Source organism: Cyprinodon tularosa, unplaced genomic scaffold (assembly GCF_016077235.1).
Source record: "Cyprinodon tularosa strain WSP-4 unplaced genomic scaffold, ASM1607723v1 ctg61, whole genome shotgun sequence".
Taxonomy (NCBI): domain Eukaryota; kingdom Metazoa; phylum Chordata; class Actinopteri; order Cyprinodontiformes; family Cyprinodontidae; genus Cyprinodon; species Cyprinodon tularosa.
The window spans coordinates 1725304-1748805 of record NW_024039352.1 but is presented as its reverse complement, the minus strand read 5'-3'; the positions used below and the strand labels follow the sequence as shown (position 1 = coordinate 1748805).

Below are 23502 nucleotides of genomic sequence, written 5' to 3'. Positions count from 1 at the left end.
AATTATTCAAACATGGAGGGTGGAAATCGGTTTTCAAGCCGTTTGTTCTGCTTTTTACCTTTTGGCTGTTACAAGGATAATATGGACAGAAGGTTGAGGTGTGCCAGCTGAGAAAGACCTGCATTGATCCTGCTGATTCACGATGTAAATGATCAGCCATTCTAACACAGGTTTACAGACGACTTCCCAGGGCCTTACCCATGTTGCTGTCGCTTATGCAATAAAGCAACGAAAAAGCTTCAGGCTGCGGTGATGGCATCTACATATGTATGTATTTCATGCATTCCCCCCTGAACAATTATTTAAGTGTTTCTTTTCACTGTGTGTGTGCGTGGAATCTGTGTGGATGTGGGCTACCTTGGGGGCTAATGGTTTCCCGTTGCCTAGTAACACTGTTGTGGGTGCATACAGCATTTATGAAAGTGTGTGTGTGCGCTCTGTGTTAGACTATATGAGATTATCATAATCATCTCACAGTTACATCGGGTGTCCCTCAGAGCTGCTCATTAGCATAGCAGTACGAGGAGCCTGCGATAGTGCAAACCTTTTGCATTACTAAATGAAATCTCTTCCATTATTAGAATGTTTTATGATAGATTAAGCTTAAATTAAACTTTTTTTAAATAAAAGATAGGATTTTGCATCAAAGCTCTTGCACTAAAATCATATCAGTTTTTTTCATGGAACTGTTGCAATTGGCAGTTTTTACAGTTTAATTTTCAGCATCCCAACACCATCATCCTTGTCTCTCTTCAAAACGCATTCTGTCTTTGTCGGAGGTATGCCATTAACGATGGGGTCTGTTCTACATGATCAATTCTTTAATATTTTCTTTATTCTTAGTATAAACTAAGGGAAAGAGTTGCAGTCTACGTGTGTACTGTTAAAGTATTCAGTGTTGCAGTCCCTTCCTTCTCAGTCCCCTCTGATTTGTGATTTTCTTTTTTAGCAGGCATTGTGACAAAAAAAAAAATCACACAACCTCTACCTTTCTTGGCTCTCACATCTAGCTGTCATATTTTCATCAGACTTCTCTTCAAGAACACAGCTTTCTAAAAATTCAGATAATCTACCTTTTTTGTTTCTTTTTTCCTTGAAGTCATTTGTAGCTTTAGCAGTTGTTTTGTGTGCATGTGTGTTTTTTAATTGTCTATTGAAGCACATTTTAATATTTTCTTTGCCTTGAGCTGGAGGACAGCCATACAGTACTTTCACACCACACCATTGGAATGCTCTTAACCATGCCAATGTGTCGTTTCTGGACCCCAATATGTTGGTCTGAATCCATTCAAGACCCTTAAATGATTCATGGTCACAACTGCTTTTTTTTGGGCACACTTATGGACTAGAGATAAGTGGCTGGTGCAAAACTACATTTTAACATAGAGCAACAAAAGCCTGATGGAATCGATTGTACTTCTTGATGCTTATTTTAACCTTTCAATCAGCACAATACTGGAGCAATACTGCCCCAGAAACATGATTTTGTTTGGCCTGGTCTAACCGTACAGGGTCAAATGAAGGTCTGAATTCTTTCACCTTCACTGCTTTTGTCTGGCACCCTTAGGACCAGTCAAGATGAATCCTTGTTTTTGAGTTTATTGGTCAACCAGAGGAAGTGACTCCAAAAGTAACCACATCTGAAGTTCCTAGAGTGGATGGGTTTTCAGCCATCTCCTACTGAAGTCTTGATATCCGAATCTGTAGAACCGGTTTCAAACATGTTTGCACATGCATGCTATCGTAGACCCCGTCTTTCTTAATAAGCATGTGCTGACACAAAAAAATGGTGTACTTCAAAGTTGTGATTGTTAGAAAATATTATACATCAGAGAATATTGAATTTATTGTGGATTTTACACTGGCACATCTTAGCCTTTCTGTTGATCCGTGCTTTCTTCTGGGTTCATTGTTTAGTCTTTCTTCCTTGCTTCTACTTCCTTTACTTCTGTTGCAGCATTGCTGCGCTTCCTAGAGGTGTGGCATAGGTATTACAATGCCTATTCTGGCTCCTCCAGGTTTAAACACTTTGATCCGGATACTTTGATTCAGCTTTGAGGATGTAGTCTTAGTTTCAACCCTAATAGGACTCAGTCTTTGTTATACGGTAGGGGAAGTTTTCCTAGATGCATTAGTTGGTTTTAGTTAAATCAAAAATGCTCTCAGTTTTCTCTTAGCCAGCCACAATTATTCAGCTCTGCCATGCTAGCTACTTTTCTTTATTAGTTGCTCTGTAATGTGTAGAATAGCACGGTATTTAGCTATTCTTTTTGTGCACTGCTCTTTCCTGTTTGTGGTTTTGCATATATGAAACCTTCATTGTATTTAAGAAAGATTTAAAATGGAAATACACTCAGACTTGGGTGTAACCTATTGAGTAATTAAATGGTTGTTGGTGAGGTTGCGCCAGAATTGTTTGGATCTCAATTCTTGACCATAAATTAGTTCTTTCTGAACATTGGTTCAGTTTATATCTAAATTGATGCCTGATTCAGTGTTAGTCCTGTAGGTAACTGATTTCACCTGTTGTCCCTCAAAACGAGCAGGACAGTTGTCGTCCCAAAGATGTCCTACATAAAGCACTGTCCACTGGAAGCTTCATGAACTGATAAACAGTTCCAAGTGGAACAATAAGGAATTCAAATATGCAGAGAAGTTTATGATATTCACAAAAATATGGTTCAAAAGGGGGGAGGGGGGAAGATGCAAATAAATAATGTAACATGAAATAGAGCTGAGGGGATTAGATTAATCTAGTAAATAAATAATTATCTCTAATTGTTTAAATTACTAAAACTGCTAATTAACTCACTCAAAGCAGTAAGTTTTATCCAAACTTATATATAGAGAGTAATACGGCGTGTCTGTCGATAATCCAAAACACATTATCTGTTCTTTTAAAATACATGTAAATGAAACCTGATCATAAATCCTGATATCTCTGTACGAATGCTTTCCTCTTAAATGTTGGAGCTTTAAGCTGCTCATTCTGTGGTTTTCATTATTACAGATCCTCATTTGACATTTTCTACTTCTGTCTGTTTTCCAGTTTGGATCAGGGACACTACATCTGATTGTTTGTCCAACTACTTACATTTCTTCTGAAGAGCACATAAAAAATGTTTTTCATGATGCTCTGATATTGGGCTAAGCAGTTTGGTATAAAGCTTCTTTTTTTTATGGTCCCAGTTGGAACGCCCACCAGGTCTTTGTCCTTTTCTCCTGTTGTCTCTTGTCTTCCTCATCGCAGTAAATGTAAGCAATAAACATATGCTGTTAAACATGATGGTTCAAATGTTTAGTTATATAGGATGGACAAAGCCTTGAATCAGAATATACCTTTTTAAAAAGTTTTTAGAGCTTCGTTCAAGGAATCGCTTCATTTTTATTGCTAACCATTACTTGTATGAGAGAGAGCCATGTCCCTCATTTAAAACTCCTAGCTGTAGTATATTCACCCTATGAAGAGTCTCCATGTGGTTCTCTGATGCTGGCAGACATCAGACCTGTAGGAAGGAGACCTGTTCTGTTAGAAAGCTGCCGTCTTTACCACCATGAATAATACACATACTCTTGGCAACTTCTACCATCAACAAGGGGTCTGGCCATTCGGCTCAGAAGTTCCTTAATAGCTAACAGTTTTATCTTGGGCTAAAATGTCTTAAGAAAAAAGGCAACAATCTACTAATTTTAACTTATTTAAATTGGTAAAGATATTTTCTTATTAAAGACTAAGAAAAGGGTTAAAGGTTTTAAAGGTTTTCTTTTTAGAAACCAATTAGATAAAACATGAACTCTAGAAGCCCCAATTTGTCTGACTTATCAAACTTGCATTTCACAGACTTGCAAGAATGTGTGAACACAACTTTATTAATAAAAGTCAGCTGCGAACACTTTTTCACTACAAGCTAGGAAGCGGAAGTGAGGATAGTGTTGCAGTTTAAGGCTGTAGCTATGATAGTACGTTTGTTGCCATCTAACATTCATTTAGATCAGACTAGTTTCCTTCGGACAGCCTGATTTACAAAAAGCAGCCATGCATGCTAATAAAGCAATTTTCTGAAGGTGAACTACTGATGCAATGTGCATAATAGTTTTTGTTTTATATAGGATGTATATTTATTTTTTTGTTGCCGTCTCTGTCTGAAAATTATTCAGATGGGACACTTAAACTTGTCAGGCTCTTTCAACATAGACCCAGGAATAGCTTCAAATAAAAGCTGCTGATAAAAAAAAAATAATGCTAAATAAAAAGATTCCTTTAGACTTCACAAGAATATGAAGTCGTGAAACCGCGACCCGGTTCTGGATAAAGCGGGAGACGACGAGTACGAGAGTATGAAGTTGTTTAAAGATGGCTTGTGCAGTTGTTCACAGCTATAACATCATTTACGCAAAAATCAGCAGCAGGGCTATAGTGATACATGGTAAATGAGTTGTACACACTTTTTCAAGTCAGGTGACTTGATCAAAGCTCTTTACACTACATTCTTGCACACATACTCACAAACTGAGTGTGCCAAGGTACAATGTAGCTACAGCTGCCCTAAAGAGCAGATTATACTTCTGCAACCGCACACATTAAATGTCGCTTGGGTCTGGTTGCGAACCAGTTTTGCTGGTATACTTCTGCACTGTTGGTCTGGAATTTCTAGGGACGCACAGGAGTTTCCCACCAAAGCGCAAAGGGGAACCTATTGGAGAACTCGCGAGAAATTCGGCGGTGCCGGTGGGAGTGTTTATCTTTCAAAACAACAATGGCGCATTTGCAAGATATCACGGTCAGGGAGATAGATCTAGAGTTGCTAGACATCGAAGAGGAACAGGTTGTGTTAATGAAGCGAACCTCTTCGATTAACCTTTCGTCGTAGTTGTCCATTGTAGTTGATTCTCGGTTTTTAAAAATAGCGCGTCCCGGAACCAAATCGAGAAGGATGACCACACAGACAGCCGGAAGGCATACCAAGGACCAATCACAGCTGCTTTCTGTCTGCGCAATTCTGCTTGAGGTCTGCGCGGGTTTGAGACAGTCTGACTCGTAGTCAGGATTTTTTTTAGGTGCTCGACGACGGTTGCATAGCCTCTGCGCGGGGGGCGGGTTACGCACAGAGACAGATTTGATGGTTGCAGAGGCTTGGCATTAAGGCTCAATGACTAATGCAAGGCTGCCATACAGTGGCGCCACCGGTCCGTCTGACCACCATCAGTAGGCAATGTGGGTTAAGTGTCTTGCTCAAGGACACAACAACACTGAAACCCACAGCCAGGGCTCGAACCAACAACCCTTCAGTTGCAGGGCAAACTCCTGCATCTGACGCCAAAGTCACTCTTTCTTTTGTTTGACAGAGTAAAGGTTTCAATAATCAAAACTTTTTTTAAAGGATCAGGTTTGACCAGTTCTATATTAATGCTTGTTTAGCTCAGAGAGCTTCTTGTTACCAGAAAGCATTGATCCCTGCTCTGTTTCCACCGGTAGAACCCACATTAGATCACTTCCTACCAGGATTATACGTAATCTTTGTTCTTCAGAGAATTATCCAATTCAGGTTATTTTTATAGGTATTTTAGATGTTAAACTATAATGAAAGTGATCAAATGAAATTCAATCTCATTCAAAAATAAACCTTCAGTACTGGTTTGAAGCTCCAAAGCAAATGTTAACTTAAGTCACTGTTTTCACAGGACTTCCAAAATGCTACCAGACAAACAATTTAAGCTAGAGATGTCTTGGGAGTTACACAAACGGTTCATGAGCAGGTTCTGTCAGCACAGCAGGAAGTACTCCCCCTTTATTTCAAAACGGGAGCTCCAAATATGGACACGGTGTCAGGCTTACTACCATTACAGCATCAGGGTGTTTTATGGACATCTCGCCTCCATTACGCAGTAGCATTTAGCAGGTGGAAGTTATGTAAAAACTGATTCCTTCATGGATTAAGAATAAATTTTATTTATAGTTATTGTTTTACCCTTTTAGAAAATCTGTTATTGTTCTACTGAAAATACAGTAGGAGTTTGGAATAAATAGAAATAGTTCTTATTTTGTGTTCCTCTTTGAGTGTACCTAAAGAGTAAAAACATTTTGATGGTAGGTTTAACAATGATTGCCTGTAATAGTTACCTGTGTTGTCAGTAGAGTGGCAGCACATGCAGTTATGAAATTACCCCCAAAAAAGTCGGCAACTAAGCAAATCAGTACCAGCCTCCCTTTGGAGAATTACTGCATGAGCCATTATGTCTCAGTTGGCAACAAGTTATTTAACCCCAATATATTCTTAAAATAATCACGTCGAACGACACATCCCATGGTCGTGGAAAAGATTTCTGTTTTAGAAGGTCAAATGGAGAAAAGTAAATAACTGTATCATCAAATATATTTCAGAAAGACATGATTTTGGAGAGAAGTTCTTGCGACACCGGGTTGAATGAATCTTGTGAAAGTGCAGATGCTTATTGAAATAATGCTAAAGCAAATGTGGTCCAATTAATATAAGTTTTTGAGCTTTCTCTTTCTTTTTTGATGGCAACATTTTTGTTTTTTTAGGTAGTGTATTGATAATTGCGTTTTAGTAATAATTATCAATTATATATAAAGAGCTAACTGAGTTCTGCTTATAGATTATTCAAAAAAATCCCATTCTTCTAAATGGAGGACGCATAGGTATTTATTTTAACTGCTCTATTCTGTTTGGCTCAGAATGAGGACTTTAGCGCAGAAGGTACTGTCAGGATTGGGTTCTTAAGTTCTTTGCCAGGCAGACGATTATTATCTGCATTAGTAATGGGTGATGTGATACAAACCCTGCAGGATATTTTATTAAAGAAAAGTTCTTGTCTATAAACAAGACGCCTGTATGAGTAAATCTGAGCATGACCAGTTTGTCCCGGTCCTCTCCTCAACTTGCTTCCACGTGTTTCACAGTCAGTTTTTCAGAAATTTAACATACCGTTTAGACGGGCAGCACTTATTTTAAAATCAACACACACGTGTATGTGCACCAAAAGGAAGTTCAGAATTTATTCTAATTAAATTGTCCAAATGAAAATAACAAAATCCATTTTAAAATGGTGGGTTAAATCATTTTGATTGTATAGAACAGATCTTTCTCTACTTCAATGTGTGATTTAACCCCATACCTTCTGTTATTTGGGTGCTTGCATCACTCAGCTGTTACAGATTTCACATCAGGCCGTGAAAAGGACGCATTTAGCTATGCAGCAGGCTCCCCTGAACATGGCTTTGATTTGCAATACTAAATCTGTAACACTGATACTCCATGTACGGGCTTGGCTGCTGTCATCTGCTGTGAGCAGGAAAACAGGAGGCTGCTGATTAGACCGTGTTTTGTGTCAAAAGAAGAGTCAGTTGGTCAGCTCAGATAACCGTTCCTAGTGGACACGGACGCCCTCAGGGGACAAAATATCACATTTTAAAAGCCTCTGTTTGTTTGTGGATTTGTTTCTCTTTCAAATTGAATTCATTTACTGACTTTCTGCTATTAATAAATATGTTTTAAATCTGCAAAGTTAATGGAAATTGGATACAGAGTAGTAATTGTGAGCTAAAGTTTCTTGAATTGCTACTAAATGCACAAAAGGAAATGGGAAATACTTTCACCAAGCTAAAATAACCTAATACATTTAACATGTAGGCCTACATCTAAGGTAGACAGATCTAGTTTCTATAATTTTATGAAAAGATTTTTCTTTTATCACCAGTTAATAAACATCCTTTTTTTTTTTTTTTTGTCTTTATATCTGCCTTAATTTAAGTGAGGGGCTCTTGTTTATAGCTGCGCTGTAGCTTTCAGCTATTACATTGTTAGACCAGTAAACCAGGCTAATCTCTCCTCCTCAGGTTTTGTGAACCCGATGCCCCTCAGTGATATTCATCATACCCTTGAGCCATTAAACAGAATGCATTATCACATAGGCTACCACATTATTTTTAAGGCAAAGAAGAAAGACGGGTGACACCATTTTCTGCTACTGGACATTGTGACAGATTTACCTGCTCAAGGCCATAAATGTAAAAACTGTTGCTTTAAAAGCCTTTTATTGGAGACTGCGATAAGACGCAGGCTGCAAAGTGAGGATTCAACTTAGGGTCATGGTCTGAACAAGATAAGAACTAAAATAAGAACATTTAAAATAAAATAAGGAAACTGCTTTTGAATTTTCAGAATATTACGATAAAACACCAAAGGGTCAATCCAGGCAATACCTTACAATTTTACAATATTGCCGGCATTAACCAATCATAAACAGTTTCTTAATATTAACAAGACGCTGATACCACTGATGGCAGCTTTGTGCCAAAACAAGCTTTAAAATATTTCTACAGTGTAAAAGTGAACAAAAATGATTAAATCCTATTTCCACAATTTGTGATATTGTCAAGTAATTTTGTAACATTTTATAGGTTGAGATAATAAATGCCAAAAATAATATTTAGATAAAACTGAAGTAAATGTTATAGTAAGTGCTGTACATGCCTATTTTACCATATACAAAATTAGCAATTTCTTCTGTCTTATTTGGTTTCAATCAGGTTCCTATGTATTAATGCTACAATAGCCATGCTAAGCATATTTTCCTCAAACACAAAAATCTACTTGGATGTGATGCCTGAAAGAGTATAACATCTCAAGTGCCCCTCTTTAACAAATTTTGATTGAACTGATATAATTTACTTGTTGGATAAACTTTTGCTGCCATCAATGCCCTAGGCTGATTGATACGGGACCATCTGAGGAGAATGACCTCTGCTTAGTTCTAAACATAGTAGAGTGGTCTGTTTATGTTGGGAATCTAATCAATTGGACAGGGCAACAAAAAGTAAAATGCAAGCTTGATCCAAACTCTCTCTCTTTGCCAGCAATGCATTACATTGTCCAGTGAATTAAACTGAGTCATAAATAAAAAAGATGTTGTCTTTCTTTATTAATCATAAAGCCACATTCATTTTTTTACCTCTTCAAAATAATTTAACAGACTTGAATCAGTACCCCAAATTGTGAAACAAATAATTATAATTGCAGTTTTGTCTGCAAATCTAAAAAAAAAAAAGGCCCTTGATTTTTGGCCATTTTACATTTAAGGCCTCCCGCCCTTTAGGTGGTGGTATTATGTTTACATGAGCTTGATACCCCAGAAATAAAAGGAGGGTTACAGCTAGTTCAAAGATCAGTTTGGGAGCTAGAAACCTTAAAGTCCACCCAACCATCTACTCTGGACAATAGAACATTAAAGGCCATAAAAACAATGGAACCCTTAAGCCTAACTTAATGCTTGGGGTTAAAAGATTAAAAAAATCAACTGGAAGTGTCATTGCAGTTTGGTAATAAAAAAGTCAATTTAGCATCAATTTAGCAAACTTTTATATTTGTCTCCAAATGTCGACATTAGTGTATAGAGCAGGTGATGGTTTTAAGATGGATAATGTTAAACCAGGGACGTCTCCATACAACTTTTAACATTTCCGATACGATTTTGATGTTGCAGATTTGAGTATTTACCAATATTGACCTGATATCAGAACAAATCATACAAACTTTCAATACTTACCTATTTTGTTGTTAGAAAACTTTTGAAGTGATATTTTTCGAACTGAGAAAAACAGTTAAGGAATGAGAACAACTGAGCCATTTCTCATTAATCAATGGCTTAAATGGATACTTTTAGATACAGGAAGACATCTTTAGATTTTCCTTTGACAGCTTATATTGGAACGTTTTCATATATCAAAGGTTCGGGACATCCCTAGTTAAAACCAAACATGATGCTTTGAAATGTTTTGCCTGTATTGGCCTCGGTTATAGTCTCTTCCTCTCAATCTGTGTTTCTCACCCTCTCTCCTTCTTCCACTTCTCCTCCAACACATGCAGATTAGTCATCGAGCCGATGTAGCTCGGCTGCTGGAGTGCTGAAACGCAGAACACCATGCACAACCATCTTTTTCCTTGCCTTGCGTTGCATCATGTAAAAAAACTGCAGAGTCATACTATTCCAGCCTCATGGGTTTGGTTCAAATCACAACGGATGGAGCAGTTGCAGCCAAAACCATGCAATCTGCGCAGTTTCCACCAGGAATACGGAGCCAGGGTTGTTGTTTTAAAGCTGGCATCTATTATAATGGGGATGAAATGAGCTTGGAAAAACTTTGCCTGACCTACCAGAACTTTAATCCTTTTTTTGCATCGATTTGTTTTGCGTTTTAAATGTCTTATCAGCAGCACGTCATACTATTGAACCTGGTTTTCTTGGTTCAGTAAATCTGATCAGAACCAGAAGGCCTCATAAATTAGCCACAACGTTCTTTTAAAGATGTAGTTTAGGACCCCACCTTAAAGCTCATAAATTAATAGTTTGTGGTTGGCCGGCCGGGTCATGTGACTGTGTTTGAATGAGCTTATATAGTAATTATCAACGGATGGTATTATTGCTTCTGGATTACTCCTTGCTCAGTGCTTAGTGCAGCTGCCTTAGACGTGAGGGTTTCTCCTCATGGCAGGGAAACAAAAGATCCAAACTCCATCTAATAAAGCTGCACAAGTCGACCACAAAGGCTGTAAGTTTTCAGAGTTCAGGTACTTTTTTCTTTGGCTCCCCCACCTTTTATTTTACCACTGCCTTTTTTTTTTTTTTTTTAATGGTTGCTCAGAGCAGAGCAGGGCATCCTCTGGTTTGTGCGGTTCTTTGATTTAGAAGCTGTCAGTTTCAGGTCTGCTGGCTTTCCCCTGTTTATGACTAATATCTAAACATTTCATTTTCTTAACATTTGCATAAATGTGTAGTTCAGTTTTTGTTTCACATGTTTGAAAAATGTTGCCTTACAGGTCAACTTTGGTTGTTTAATTCTTATTCTTCGTGTTCTGACATTAAGGTTCCTGCTTCTAACAGCTTTGATAACCAAGATGATAATCTAGATCTTTAGTCCAACAGGAAACGCCTCATCCTGATCTTCTGTCTTCTTTTCTTTTTCTCTTTGTTCAGTCGATGCTGATGAGATTAAGAGGCTAGGGAAGAGGTTTAAGAAACTCGACCTAGATAACTCGGGCTCGCTCAGCGTCGAGGAATTCATGTCTCTGCCGGAGCTGCAACAGAACCCTCTGGTGCAGAGGGTTATCGACATATTCGACACGGATGGGAACGGAGAGGTGGACTTTAAAGGTAAGCGTCAAACCCTGCTGCTGTGTTTTTTAACACCTACTTCTCAACTATGCTTCTGCTTTTGCTCTGCACATGATGTACATGATGTAGATTTTTTCCCCTTTTTTTGGGTTGATTTGTTTATATTTCTGCTTCTCTTTATGGTTTGATGTGTTGTACACAAGTTACCTTTAATCTGTTATTACTTCTTGTTTTGCACAATTGCCTTGCTCCTTTCTTTGCACATTTCCTATATGCACCCCACTTGTACTGCTGTAACAAGTACATGCTGTGAAATCAACACTCTATCCTCTAACTTTGTTGATGTGTTAAATGACAGCTAAAAGTAGATTAGGTCTAGAAATGCTTCATAAATCGACAGCTTATTTCAGACTGTATTTAACTACAGTTGGGATTTCTTTATGGTTAAGGTTAAAATATAAAAAGACAGACCTGTTTATGGTAAGATGGAAAATAAAGCTGTGCAACTAAAAACATGCATATAAACACTGTTTAAAATATAATAGCAGCTGGAAGCAGCGAGTCGTAGCAATTATACGTGTTTGGAAAAAAAAATTTTTATATTCTTTGAAGAATCAGAACCTTAGCGTTATGGTGGTCTTCGGGGGGTTACATCTTACCTTTCGGTTGTCCCACATGCTGATCTTTTTGGTGTCCTGTTTAGCCAAGATGGCTTTGGGAATAGATGTCCCAGAGCTAGATGATAGCCCAACAGATTAGCTTTTACAAGCAGTTCATTACGACTTTTGCCATAAGGTTCTGCTTGGTACTGGTATATGAAAATTTTTGGAAAATTATTCCGAGAATAAAATCGTAAACAATCGAGATGGAAAGGAAGGTTAGAAAATAAGAGAATGGAAAAATAAGCGGAGAGAGAAAGAGATAAAAGAGAGTGCATGAAAAGGGAGAAAACAAGACAAAACAAAAGGAACAGTAACTCCTAGTCTGCTTCCCCACCTGTAAGAGGTGAGAGGGACAGAAAACAGAGAACAGAACAAAAAAAGAAGACAACAGACAACCAAAGTAAACTTTAAAGAGAAGTTTCAAGAGCAACGGGTATCCTTTCCATGTGAGTCAAAGTCAAAACCAATGGTGATTAAACAAAATTCCTTTTGTATAAACTTTGTGTATACAAAATGACAATAAAAGTTGTCTAATTCTAAGTCATATGGACATATACAGGCCTATACTATATATATTCTTTAACTCCTCATACATGCACTATCCTCCTGGGTCCAGGGGCCAGTCCCCAACAGGCTCACAGACCCTGGAGGAGATCCCCAGAGCCCCCATATGCTGATCTTTGTGATTTGCTGTTTTCCTTTGTTACCTGTGAACACTTCTAATATTTATGCATCCAGTTAGCTTCGGTTCCAGACAATGTTATTATACATTCCCTGCTCTCAGCCTATACTTTGAAAACAGCAAATAGTCACAAGAAGCAAATTCTTACAAACTGAAAGAGGAAGAGGAAAGTAAAGATATTTGGGAGATTATTTTACCTGATTGTAAAGAAATGACACTGACTTGGTGTTTCTTTACCTACAGTACAGCATCTAACTACACCTTTAACTTTATTTTAAAGGTTTAGGTAATATGTATTTTTAAAGAGACAGGGGTCTGTGGCCATTATTTATAATTAAAACAGGGAAGGGGGTGGAAAATGAGTGGAGAGACGTGTACCAAAAGTCTCTGTTTTGAGATTTACATCCAGTATGTCGTGGATTAAGGCCTCCATATATGGGTCTGATGCACCACTGCTGGACCGCCACCATACTCTAAATATTCTCACCCTATCCTATATAAGCTCTTAGTACATTTAGACTCTAAGTTATATATTTTTCTCTGTAAATGTCACTGCTCCAGCATGTTGGGCATGTGTACATGAAGAATAATCAGTGACCATGGAATCACATTGTTTTAGAACTTTACTAACTGGTGGATTCTCTTTAAGAAATTTTTTTTAAAACTGTTTTGGTTTGAGTGTAGCCAATGATGTTCAAAGAGATGCACAGGAAAAGAGTCTGTATCAGTGGCTTTAGCTTCCTGTCTGATATGACTGACTAAGATGGGCTAAAACGCAGAGAAACCTTGACAACACACTGCTTAAAAAACCTTAATAGGTCATCTCTGTTAAAACACAGTGGAACAGGCTCAGATTATAAACAAGGAGAACTTATTCCTGTAAGTTTAGAAAGAGCCTGAGCTAAATTATCAATGAACCCTATCAAAACAGACGGCTGGGAAGCTGCAGTAATACTATTAATAAACGTCTGAAGTTGTTTACATGAAACCTTGTATCATAAAAATGATTTAAACTGTATTAACTACCAACATTTAGTCTCATTAAAATAGAAACTTTTGAATCGAAATATTGCAGTTTTTCAGTTAACCTTGGGAAAAAATAAACCGGGGACCATATCTGTAGTGCAGTATCATTTCCAGATCTGAATTTGCATTGAGCTTTAAGTTTCATAGAAAAACAATCCAGTGATGGAATAAGATTTTAATGCGTGACCTTCCAGAGGAGCTTCAACTTTTCTTTTTTTTCTTTTCTTTTTCAGAATTTATTGAAGGAGTCTCACAGTTCAGCGTCAAGGGCGACAAAGAACAGAAACTGCGATGTAAGTAAACCTGCTGCTGCATTACTTCCATATGTGGCCAGAGGTTATTCTGCTTGTTTAGGCCATCTTATCAAGGCACACGTTTTTACTGCTTAAAAGGATAAATGTGTCTTCTCTTTATTTCCACCCATCTCTATTCCTAAACAAGATTAGCCCTGATGCTAATTTCTTTGCAGTCAGCCTCAGTACGTCAGACTTATTATTTAACCCTTAAAGAGGCATTACTAATCAATACGTGATATTTCTTTGAGGGTTTGCATATAACTAACTTCATTTTCTCTTTTCACGCCACATGCGGATCCACAGTTGCCTTCAGGATTTACGACATGGATAAGGACGGCTACATCTCCAACGGCGAGCTCTTCCAAGTACTGAAGATGATGGTGGGCAACAACTTGAAGGACACGCAGCTCCAGCAGATTGTGGACAAGACCATTATAAACGCAGACAAGGATGGAGACGGCAGGATATCCTTTGAAGAGTTCTGTGCAGTGAGTCGAAGCTCTCCTGGGGTATTTTTGGGGGCGGTGGCATTTCTGCTGATGCTGTCGGTTGTGGAGGCGGTAAAAGGTCAAAGGGGAAAGAAATCTCTGGAAAGACCGATGGTTTTTCGCTGGGGCTCAACAGCTCTGGGTTTCAGTTTCAGTGAGTGAGCGCCGCTTATGTGGGAGGAGCTGTGTCATCCAGCGATCCCGAGGTCTGGTGTGATAAGACTTATCTGCTCTGGAGAGAGAGAAGCACAGTTTCCCTGCTGTGGCACCAAATTCTAATCCAGTTTTCTTATGCAAATTAAAACTACACCAGCTCATTTCAGATCATAGTGGTAAAGAGTTGCTTTAACACAGTGGGTGGCCTACCTAAATAAATCCAATAACTTGTCTTTTGGTGGTCCCCAGAGGGACTAGTGTCACTCCGAGCCAGTTTCTGAAATAAAAGGCTCTATATCTGGCTCCGACAGACGCAAGACCCATTTTTTGACAGCTAGATCTCCAGAGCCTTGAACTAAAATCACCCCCCCCCCCCCCCCCCACCACCACCCATTTTTTTTTTAAGTGTGTATTTTGAGACTGATGCAAGATGAAAGAAAATACTGCAGCTCAAACATTTTGTGCTTCAAAGGATAGAGAGTCTGTAGCCGTTTTTGGTCCGAGCGTTTGTTTCAGAGAAGCTGTGTAAACATCAGCTGAATGTGATGAAAAAAGATGCTGTTTGAAGGGTGCTGGTAGTAAAACAAAGATGGAGTATTTACAACTCGGATATGGAAGTAGAATCTCATCGCTTCATGGTTCTGTTCAAACATGTGCTGCTCCTCTGCCGTACAGGAACCACACTATATTCATCACTAGTGTCTCACGTTTTGTCACATTAGTGCTACTAACATTGAGGTTTATTATTAGGATTGTAGGTAATCTAACACACAGCAACACTCATTGTGAAGTAGATGGAAAAAGAGGCGGTGCCTTTTTTAAAAGAAGAAAAAAAAATACAGCCGTATATGGTTTTATTCAGTCTTATCTGTGAAAGAATATGATCTGTTCATCACATTTTATGTTTATCAACATTTAATAAAAATCTCAGAGTGACTTTAATTTGTGACTTCCTTTTATCCTTGGATGTCTACTCACAACAGTTAAACTAGTTGACTGTAATACTACTAGCTGTGAACATTTAGTTTGTTATATTTTCAGTGTTTGTTGTGAAAATGGTTATTTTACAAGCTCGTTTCACAGCTTGAATTTCTTCAATCAAGGTCATTTTGCAGAGGGGATGATTGAAATAAAAGCTAGCTTTTTAAAGTAATGCATGTCATTTTTTTCTTTTTTTTTCTTTAATCGTAAGGCAGTAAAAAAAAGATTCATCAACCTTGGTAGAAAAATATCAAAGATAGATTTCCAAGCTGCATCACCAAGCTCTATCCTAAAGAAATCGCATAGTTCTGGGTTACTAGGATAAAGAATTTAAAACTCCACTTTACAAGACAAAGATCTAAATTTCTGAGATGATCTTTAGGCTTCTTCATCACAACTTCTTCAGCTTATGGATTATAAGCAGATACACAGACTTGATTAAAAAAATAGGATAATTTCACAATAATTTTTTGTCTTTGGACCATTTTCATTTGGGTCTTAAACTATAACCTGTTTTCAGTTCAGATCAAAACAATGTTTTTAAATTCCTTCTGCTTTAGGAGTTTTGGGAGAGCTTATCTAGAATAATCCAGTCTAGAATGTTTTTAACATCAGATTCCTGATGTGGAGATAAAAAAAAGAAATGGTAAAACCTATAAGTACTCAAATATTTATATCGTTATTTAAAAATGGATCTAAGAATGTCATAAGTCTGGATGATGTAATCAGACAGACGTAGCTGTAACTGCTTCTAAAGTAGGTTCTACTATTGACTAACAGGAGCTTGATTGTGATTAATCTCATTTTTTCAGATGCATTTCTTTCTGTTTTTATGTAAAATTACAAATACTGGCTTTACATTTCATACTGATGCTCTACTTTGTTTTAAAATCTACTTTGCTAAGATATGAATGTCTTCAAATAGGAGACCGATCAGAAACAGACTATTCCAAACAGCAGGATCTAGAAATGAACGCCCTAAAATAGCAACTATGACCTGTTCTTTATCCTGATTAAAATACAAATCATACATCCCTCCCAGCTTTGGTTGGATAGTTAACAAAATAAGGAAACATTTTTGATTGGAAGCGATTAGTTTCATCTCTTCAATAGATCAATTTTAATTAACTGTTAACATCTTGAGTTCTTGTTAAAGAGCATCCTTCCTTGTTTGAGCTGCTGGTTGGATTTCTCTAAATGTATGGAAATGTAGCTGTTTAAGGACATTTAACACAGCAGTTATTACACTTTTATACAACGTTGACACCAAATGTGATTTGAGTAGCAGCTGCTCATGAAAAGTCCACAGTTGATGCGCATCAAAAGGTCCTGCAGAGCGTCTTGACGCATCTGAGGTGCATGAAGCCTTTCATAAACAGAAGATGCTGGAGTTGAAAAATTAGAACTGCCACATCAACCAATCAGAGGAGCGGATCTGGGAAATGTGAGCGCAATGATCTGTCCCCTGAAACTGTTTACCAACACCTAAATTAACTTAAAATGTCGAAGCCTGCCAGCAAAATATGTTCGCTCTTATTATTTGGTTGCCTGAAGTTCGTCACATATACCTGAAAAACATTAACATCTACTTTCAGCGGCCATGAACGATAGCGGAAAACCCCCAAGAGGCTGAGGGAGCTCCAGCTGGCCATTCATTCCCAGTGATAGCTTGCCCCCTGTATGTGGGGGTCTGCGCAGCTCCGACAGTGAAATATTTTAAGGCAGGATCGTAATCTTTGTAAACTGACTGCAAAAATGATGTTTTAAGATGGACTTTCTCCCTTAAAAATATATAAAAATTATTTTTTACCATCTTATCACAGCAAATATAGCAAGGCCGCTCTCTTCCATTGAAAACAGGAGCAGAACAAGCATCAGATGCATCTGGACACACTTTACTGACCTTAATGTGGACAAAGCTTCAAAGATGAAGCAGCAGAAGCTTTTTTACTGCATTTGGTGTCAACATAGAATAAGTCTTAAATGAAATTATCTCACGTTAGGGTATTTCTCACTCTTCCTCTTAGATATTGAACTGAAATTTGAACTATTATTTACTCTTTAATTCATCTGTTGGTTAATCTTTTTCTTTAGTTTTAGAAATTGTTTGGCTGTTCCTTTATTTTGTTCAGTTTTTGTAAAACTGCAGCAAAACTACCATAACCATAATGTTAAGCAGTAAACAGCCTCATTTTAAAAAACAAAAAAGTTCCACCTTTGGAGCCATTTTATCCTTCCCTATGAATCTCTATTGTCTTCTTAGGGCAGACATATGAAACGGCTCTATCAGGGTCAGTTCTGTTTTAGATGCTCTAAAACCAATCAGTTGGTATGCAGCTCATTAATCATCACAACTACAAATCCCAGAGTCCTTTGGAACAGCCAGCCTTATCCATGCAGGGAACTGCATCAGTGAACAAGCTTCTTACATCTTATTTAAGCTCGGCGGTGACATTATTTAAGCATTGCATTTTACCCATTATGACAGGTGACCATGTACGCAAAAACTAAAATGCATATACTACCCTTCTGAGTTACCAAACAGCTTCCTACAGTAGAGAAAATCGAAATCTAGATAAGTCATTTTGTCTTATAATAAGTGCATTTGTTCTTGGTTTGAGATAAAACAGACATTTTGCCAATGGAACAAGATAATTTTTATTTAGGTTTAAAATAAGAAAACACAATTGCATTGCCTTATTTCAAGTGTATAATATCTAATTATCTTATTTTAAGAATCTCATTTACCTGCTCAAATTAAGGGTAAATAGACTTAATTTAAGAAATCTTTACTTATTTCTAGATCGTTTTTCCAGTATAAACGACCTACATTTGCTTTTTAGCTGCTGATTCAATTTTCTCTTTGAGAGTGTACCCATCTACAAGCACGCTGATCTTAGCTTTAGATTAGTTGGTCTATCTGCAGAGGAAGCTAGCCTGCAGCCCGATGCCTGACAAACTTAAACTTAACTACTTTTAGGTCTTCCCACATGAGTCCGTATTTTTAATGTGGTGTGAAATGACCTCCTGCTCCAGTGCAATACTTTACCTGCTGCTCCTTGCATCCTGAATGTTGATGGTTTTATCAAAGTCGGTTTGTGAAATCAAATAAAAACACCTCATGTTTCAGAAGTTGTAACCCTAACCCTTTACATGATTTAGTTTTAATTCAGCATAATTTTTTTTATCACTTTTAATAGAAGAATCTGTGTAGTGTGAAGATCCACCTGTGTCAGTTAACATTTACCCTCTTTAGTTCTGCTTTATCTTCTAGTTTTGATGCTTAAGCTAAAAAAATACCCAGAGCTAAAGTCCAAGGTCTCTGTGTTTGAGCTAGTCCAATGTCTGTATGCGGTCAGTGAAGTGAGGTAATGCAGATGTGAAGCGACCGCAGTCGCATGCTGTAGCTTTGGTTGACTGTTAAATTTAGATAACCTCCTAATCAAGTAATATAAATCTTTTTTATTTTTTTTTATTTAACTGATTAACCTGAAACCATAGAAGAGATGGTAAACCTTTACTTTCACACTCTTCAGCCGGCTGATTAGCGAGGCTTTCTCTAAATTTAAACTGGAGCTGTGGCCTGACTGAACATTTTTATACATTTGTACTCCCATGGTAAACCTTAATGGTGATAACCAGTTAATTCTGGGTTCTATTGAAAAGATGAGCACCTATTTGTTTGGCTGTTATCATCTGGATCAAATAAGTTTCCAATAATAGGGGAAAAGGGTTTGCATTCCTTTGTTTGACCTCTCCTTTCTCCCTCCAGGTGGTCGGCGGCCTCGATATACACAAAAAGATGGTGGTGGACGTGTGAGCACCCTCTGCTTGCTGAATCCCCCCCTCCTCGCCCTCGACACTCGCTTTCTCCACCATCTCCGAAGATCTGCTCAAGACGTCTGGCAAAACGCTCTGTGTGTAACTCAATGGAAGTATTCTCTCTCTTTATGTCTATCTCTCTCTGTGAAGCCGCTTTTTTCTTTTCTTTAAGGTTTTTATTTCGGAAAAAAAACAAAACGCGGGCCTCGTGAAGCCAACTTTGAAGTGTTATTGAACTGTAAATCCGCAATAACCCGGTCGTAGCACTTTAAGAGACTGAAGGACATCCATTTGGTCATTTGCAGGAGCATTTCTGGGTCGTGGAAGAGGGAGGGGCTAATTAGAGGAGGGCGCAGTGAAGAGGCTGGTTGGCTTGTTCATATTTCATCCTTTTTTTGTTGATTGTCATTTTGATATTTATTTTGTCTTTTATAAAGAAAAAAATACAACTATATATCTGCATTTTTTTTCTTTTGAGAGGAAGTGTGTGGTGTATTTACATTTGCAGCAGTACAGCTAGAACGTAGGGTATGAAGTGCCAACCAGAACATATCCCAAACCAGTTGAAGTTATTAACTATCATCACTGCTTTCATTCACGCCAGGAAAACCGGAGCGCGACGCTTCCAACTGCACGACTGCGAGGCATCGTAAATACAAACCCAAATTTCGAAGCATTTTTCTTTTTCGCCGTGATTTTTTTTTATTTTTCCCACTCAGTTTAAATCGACCAGTAAGGCTTCCAATCACTCTTAGCAACACTTCTCATCTTTCTTTCTTTTCTGCCCCCAATATGATTACTAGTTTTATTTATACGTAAGAATGTGTTTATATTGTCGGACATCCTCGCTGTTTCCTGTCATGAAATTCTAGCTAGGTTAAAATAATGCCAAGAAAATGTCTTTCCAGATAAATAAAAATTGTTTTAAAAAAATCATGGCTGCAAACTCATAAGTGGTTTAGAGCGTGTCTGTAAGACAATCTCCAATGCAGAGAACGGCTCAGCAATCGCTAACGAACTTGTTTCCGAGCTTTTCTGTGACGTTTAGCAGACCATGCTGGATGACCTTGGCAAAGCACCGCAGAGAGAACAATTGTGAGATAAGCAATTTAAGAGACTTACCTGCAGGCAGCGGTTTTGTTTGTTTTTAAACCGATATGTGTATATAAGGTAATCGATGTGTGCTCATCTTATGGAACAGCAGGAGGGAGGAAGCTTTTTTCTCTGAAATGTCTCAGTGCAGCACAGGACGAGTCAGTTTCCTTCAACGCAAAAACAATCTTAACACGTTAGCATGATCAGTGTGCAAATGGCGTTAGACTAGTTTTTAGGATTTTTTTCATTTTTATCTCGTGCGTGTACATTTCAAAAGTTGGCTTCCAATCCCACTTTCTTTTTTTCTTTTTTGTCTCACAACCATGTTGTCCACCTTCTCCTACACCTGTCGCTTTAAGCAGGGAGGGGATACACTTTAAATTCAGCATTTTTTTTTGTTTTTTTTTCCCAAGTGGAAAAAAATGCTTCCTACTATAAACAGCATTGGGATAAATGTCCGTTTTGCTTTGGAGGCCAACTGCTAGTTTTAACAGGAATATTCAGTCAGATCTGGAGTGCTCAATAGTTCCCCACCCCTGAGCTCTGCACGGCTTGGGCCTCCCCCTGTGCTTGCATGACATGGAAGTATATTTTTTGTTGTGCATGTAGATCAATTTTTTGAAATAAAAACTCTTGTTTACACATGGATGGTGATGTTAATATATTTAAGAATTTTACGGTATACAATATGGATGTTGCCAAACTTTGGTAAATGTACACATATTATGAGCGGTAATCCAAATGAATTGAACTACATGTAAGTTTTTTTGTATTTTACCCGGGTCAGCGAGATGCTTCGATTCCAGTAAAAGTTGCATATCTGATCCTGTCTCAAACTGCCACACACTGTACTCAGCTTAAAGGGGAAATTTGATTTCATTTTTTCTTTTTTTTGTATATAAGTATTTGTTAAATGCAGTTCTGGCTCTCTGTTCTCTGTATAGTTCAGACCGCGCTTTAGTTTGTAAGTGCTACTTTTTTCTCTGAGGGAATCGGGTTCTTTTTAGTTTGCTTGGGAATATCTGAAAACGTTTAAGTTTGAGAACCGTTTTTCTGCATGCTGCATATTATGCTGTGGGACTGTTGGAAACTTGATACTGTATGAAAATGAAATAAAATTTAAATAAACTTTGAAATGTTGAAAATAACAACCTCCTGCTTATTTCTAAAATGCTGAGTATTAAGACCCCTTGTGTTAAAGAATTGATATGATTTACCTAACCATGAATCCTATGTAATATTTGAATATAGCATCTTTGGCTGCAAAAAAAGAAATCCCCAAATCATGATGCTGCCATCAGCATGAAGCTACCCAGGAATATTTGAATCAGATTAATTCAAATTAATTAAAATTCATTCTTATTAGCTAAATGATTAAGGTGTGCAAACTTAAATGAACAAGGGGGAGAACTGAGAACAAATGTTAAATCAGTAAAAAAGCAGGCCAACATATGGTTTTAGGAAGTAGATATCCCACATGCAGAGCGCTATAGGTGTGTTCTGTTGTGTTTCATCTACGGCAATAAATAATTGAATCCCCTCTATCAAGTTAATCTAAAACTCTCCAGCATTCAGTCAATTCCGCAAAAAAAACACCTAATTATCAGCATGTAATACCAACTGAAGGGTATTTCAGAATCCCATACCCATTAATTAAAGTAAACTAACCATAGAGTTCAAATTAACTATTACAATTCAACAATTTTTTAAAGCGGTTCAAAATGTCTACTTATTTGGGTTATAACTTGTCCATTTTTTTCCTCCTCCTTTGCACAACATATGTCTGTTTTAGTTAAAAAATTAAAGAACTTCAGTCCATGAAGTATATTTTTAAAATGCCTGGTTAGTAGTTTAATTAAACAATTAGGGCATCTTGTGATGGAGTGCATATTTAGACATGTGGATATCAGTTTTGACAATATTATGTTTGATAAGAACTGATTTATGGGTAATATCTGGTGAGGGGTAAGCTATTATATATTATAATAATAATCTAATGGGTTAACGTTATAGTAAAAGGTTCCTCATTTTAAAGCTTTGCTCTCGTTTAGCCTCAGTTTGGTTTTCTCCTGACTGCTGTAGGAAGGTTAACATCAATTTTAAGGCTTTGAAATGAGAGACTGCTATAGTTGTTTTTAAATCTGGTAAAGATTTGAAAATCACAGATTTCACTGCCTGATGAAAAGACCAAAATCAAATGGACTGCCAAAATTTTTAGATCTGGCCGTCCAGCTAAACTCAACTTGAAAGTACAGGTGCTGGTCATAAAATTAGAATATCATGAAAAAGTAGATTGATTTCAGTAATTCCATTTAAAAAGTGAAACTTGTATATTATATTCATACATTACATACAAACTCATATATTTCAGATGTTTATTTTGTTTAATTTTGATGATTACAAATGACAACAAATGAAAATCTCAAATTCATCATATCAGAAAATTAGAATATTGTGAAAAGGTTCAAAATTGATGGCCCCTGGTGCCACACTCTAATCAGCTAATTAACTCAAACCACCTGCAAAAGCCTTTAAATGGTCTTTCAGTCTAGTTCTATAGGCTACACAATCATGGGGAAGACTGCTGACTTGACAGTTGTCCAAAAGACGACCATCGACACCTTGCACAAGGAGGGCAAGACACAAAAGGTCATCGCTAAAGAGGCTGGCTGTTCACAGAGCTCAGTGTCCAAGCACATTAATAGAGAGGCGAAGGGAAGGAAAAGATGTGGTCGAAAAAAGTGTACAAGCAAGAGAGATAACCGCACCCTGGAGAGGATTGTGAAACAAAACCCATTCAAAAATGTGGGGGAGATTCACAAAGAGTGGACTGCAGCTGGAGTGAGTGCTTCAAGAACCACCACACACAGACATAAGAAAGACATGGGTTTCTGCTGTCGCATTCCTTGTGTCAAGCCACTCTTGAACCACAGACAGCGTCAGAAGCGTCTTGCCTGGGCTAAAGAGAAACAGGACTGGACTGCTGGTGAGTGGTCCAAAGTCATGTTCTCTGATGAAAGTAAATTTTGCATTTCCTTTGGAAATCAAGGTCCCAGAGTCTGGAGGAAAAGAAGAGAGGCACTTCATCCACGTTGCTTGAAGTCCAGTGTAAAGTTTCCACAGTCAGTGATGGTTTGGGGTGCCATGTCATCTGCTGGTGT

The 23502-nt window shown here is 37.7% G+C and overlaps 1 protein-coding gene across 1 annotated transcript in view; it reads left to right on the top strand.

The window, feature by feature from the left end:
* The window catches only part of ppp3r1a (protein phosphatase 3, regulatory subunit B, alpha a), a 41236-nt gene extending 19747 nt beyond the window's left edge, over positions 1-21489 (top strand). Inside the window, exons 3-6 of the mRNA XM_038307419.1 lie at positions 10996-11172; positions 13737-13796; positions 14103-14287; positions 19197-21489. Coding sequence (XP_038163347.1) covers positions 10996-11172; positions 13737-13796; positions 14103-14287; positions 19197-19244 — 470 coding nt within the window. The 3' untranslated portion in view covers positions 19245-21489. The remainder of the gene's footprint in view (positions 1-10995; positions 11173-13736; positions 13797-14102; positions 14288-19196) is intronic.
* Positions 21490-23502: the final 2013 nt, after the last annotated feature.